This window comes from Akebia trifoliata, chromosome 10, assembly GCF_017979445.1.
Source record: "Akebia trifoliata isolate Shusen 1 chromosome 10, ASM1797944v1, whole genome shotgun sequence".
Lineage (NCBI taxonomy): Eukaryota > Viridiplantae > Streptophyta > Magnoliopsida > Ranunculales > Lardizabalaceae > Akebia > Akebia trifoliata.
In genome coordinates, this window is record NC_141384.1 from 28,993,928 (window position 1) to 28,996,551 (window position 2,624).

Genomic DNA, 2,624 nt, shown 5'->3' on the forward strand with positions numbered 1-2,624 from the left:
TCCAAGTGGCGTAACAAATTTTGTATCTTCTCCGCGTTTCACGTAAATAATGAATCAAAAAATCTATTTTGATTATAGAAAAGTTCCATCTGAACTGTTAGTTGGACACCAAAAACTCCTAGATATCATAACTGTGGAAAACGAATCAGGATCGATGGCTTTTGAACTTAAAAAGTCCATTTAAGAATATACAGAAGTCTAATAATACTAAATTGCATCTCACTTGTACAATTCTAGCAAAATACCAAAATATTCAACATTGCGTGAACAGACTTAATTGCTCTATTACCTACATTTGTCCTTAATCTTACCAAAGATTTCTAGCGATTCATCTAGAAATTATTCAAAGTTTGAAAATTCAGTCTTTCAAAAACCAGACCAATCCTAATCGGACCAATATTGTAATCAAATTGATTGACTGTTAGTGATTTCTTATTATGAAATAAAAAATAAAAAAAGATTTTTTTTTTAAAGAAAAAAATTATATTTAAAGTAAGTAAATATTGATTTTTCCCCTATCATAAATGCACATTTAAAAAATTAATTATTTACCATAACAGTAAGATTGTGATTTGATGAATATTTTGGAATACATAGGTGTGCAACTTTTGTTAAAATTTGTGTTCTACTTCATGTTCATTTTAATTATGAAAACAGCATATTAAGACCGTAGAAGATCTCGTTAATAAAAAGGTAGAGACATTGTTGATATTTATTCGAAAAGTGACAATCTCACTAAAAAAACATATTTCGAGAATTAAAAAGAACAATGTACTAAAGTGAGAATATTTCCATATTCAATGGATGAAATAGTAATTTACCTTAATGTTCAAGGTCTCTTGCCCATAAATTGATAAATTCCAATACATTTAAAGAGAATTCTATGTGGCTAACATCCTATAATTAGCAATTTTGATTTTATGCATTTATTATTATGTTTTAGGGCAAAAGATAAGAGTGTTTTAACCATTGTATTATAAATATTTGAATCAAGATCAGGTAAGACGTCTCGTTCTTATATATTTTATAGGAACAGCCTCTATGTTGTATATTTTGGTTGAAGATTAAATACACCAGGTTGCATGTATGCAAATGTAGAAAGAAAAAAAAAAAACTTGAATAGAAGTTCGATGTATTTTAAACTCCAACTAAAACGTGTTACATAGATACCATATGTTGGTGCAGGAACGGGACATAGATCAAGACTAAATATTATTATAACAAATAATTATACAAAGTCAAAGTTGTGAGACATTAATATTCTCATGTGATCTTGAACATTAGAAATCCTCATTTTTAACTTGATTAATGATAATTTGACGTTCTTTCTTCGAGCATCCCTCATGTGGTCCTTGCCCTGGCAGTTAAAAAGACACAAAGGATCTATGATTCTATGATAGGGAGGTATAGGGGCATCACGAATAAAAATAAAAAAGAACGTCAAATTATCACGACTCTTTTAAAAAAAAAATTAACTAAACATAGTCCAACCAATTTGAACAAGTCAAAAGATTAATTTGATAAATTAGTCCCGACTCATGACATCAATGTTTCAAACTTTTGCAGTCTAAATCAATCTTACCTAATCATATATGGAAAGATCCAAACATTGTATTTGATGGAAAATGCCACGTTTCTTAATTTCCTCTTATCATTTTGCGGTCATCAAGTCAACAAAATCTTTCAAATTTTCCTTCAATATTGACACGTAAGCATGGACAAAATGCCCCTCTACCAACTATAAATACCCCCCTTTTGCCTCTTATACTAACCATTCAAACTCAAAAAATCATAAAAATCCTTTTTAATTACCAAGATGAGTTTCTCAAGTAACCTCCTTGTTTTCTTCTCTCTCTTCACCATCACCCATGCAGCCACCTTTTCCATCCGAAACCAATGTCCCTACACAGTCTGGGCCGCTGCGGTCCCAGGTGGTGGTCGACGACTCAATACGGGCGAATCATGGACCATAAACACAAACCCGGGAACCGTAAGAGCTCGCATTTGGGGTCGAACCAATTGCAACTTTGACGCAAATGGGCGCGGACGATGTGAGACCGGAGACTGCAACGAGGTCCTCGAGTGTACCGGCTATGGTCGACCACCAAACACCTTAGCTGAATATGCTCTAGATCAATTTAGTAACTTAGATTTTGTTGATATATCTCTTGTTGATGGATTTAATATTCCAATGGACTTCACTGGTACCGGTTGCCGAAGCATCCGGTGCAGTGCTGATATTAATGGGCAATGTCCAAATGAGTTAAGGGCACCTGGCGGTTGTAACAATCCTTGTACTGTGTTCCAAACCAATGAGTATTGTTGCACTAATGGGCCTGGGAGTTGTGGGCCCACAAACTTTTCAAGGTTTTTTAAAGATAGGTGCCCAACTTCTTATAGTTACCCTCAAGATGATCCCACTAGTTTGTTTACTTGTCCTACTGGTACCAACTATAGCGTTGTGTTTTGCCCATAGAAGTAGAACAGACCTTTTATACTTTTATTTTCTATTAATTATACTTACTTAAATATGTACGCCAAGCAATATTAAATAAGTGTTTGTTATATTTATTTGCTTAAATATGTACGACAAGCAATATTAAATAAATGTTCGAATTGCAGAA

The 2,624-nt window shown here is 33.2% G+C and overlaps 1 protein-coding gene across 1 annotated transcript; it reads left to right on the forward strand.

Moving 5' to 3' along the window:
- The first annotated feature begins 1,791 nt into the window (after positions 1 to 1,791).
- Positions 1,792 to 2,624, forward strand: LOC147393660 (thaumatin-like protein). Its single transcript, XM_086456646.1, has one exon. It carries the CDS (start codon positions 1,817 to 1,819, stop codon positions 2,474 to 2,476), a length of 660 nt encoding a protein of 219 aa, XP_086312772.1. The 5' UTR covers positions 1,792 to 1,816; the 3' UTR covers positions 2,477 to 2,624.

Excerpts from the sequence above, each read along its gene's own strand:
- LOC147393660 (XM_086456646.1), top strand. The coding sequence starts at position 1,817 with ATGAGTTTCTCAAGTAACCTCCTTGTTTTCTTCTCTCTCTTCACCATC.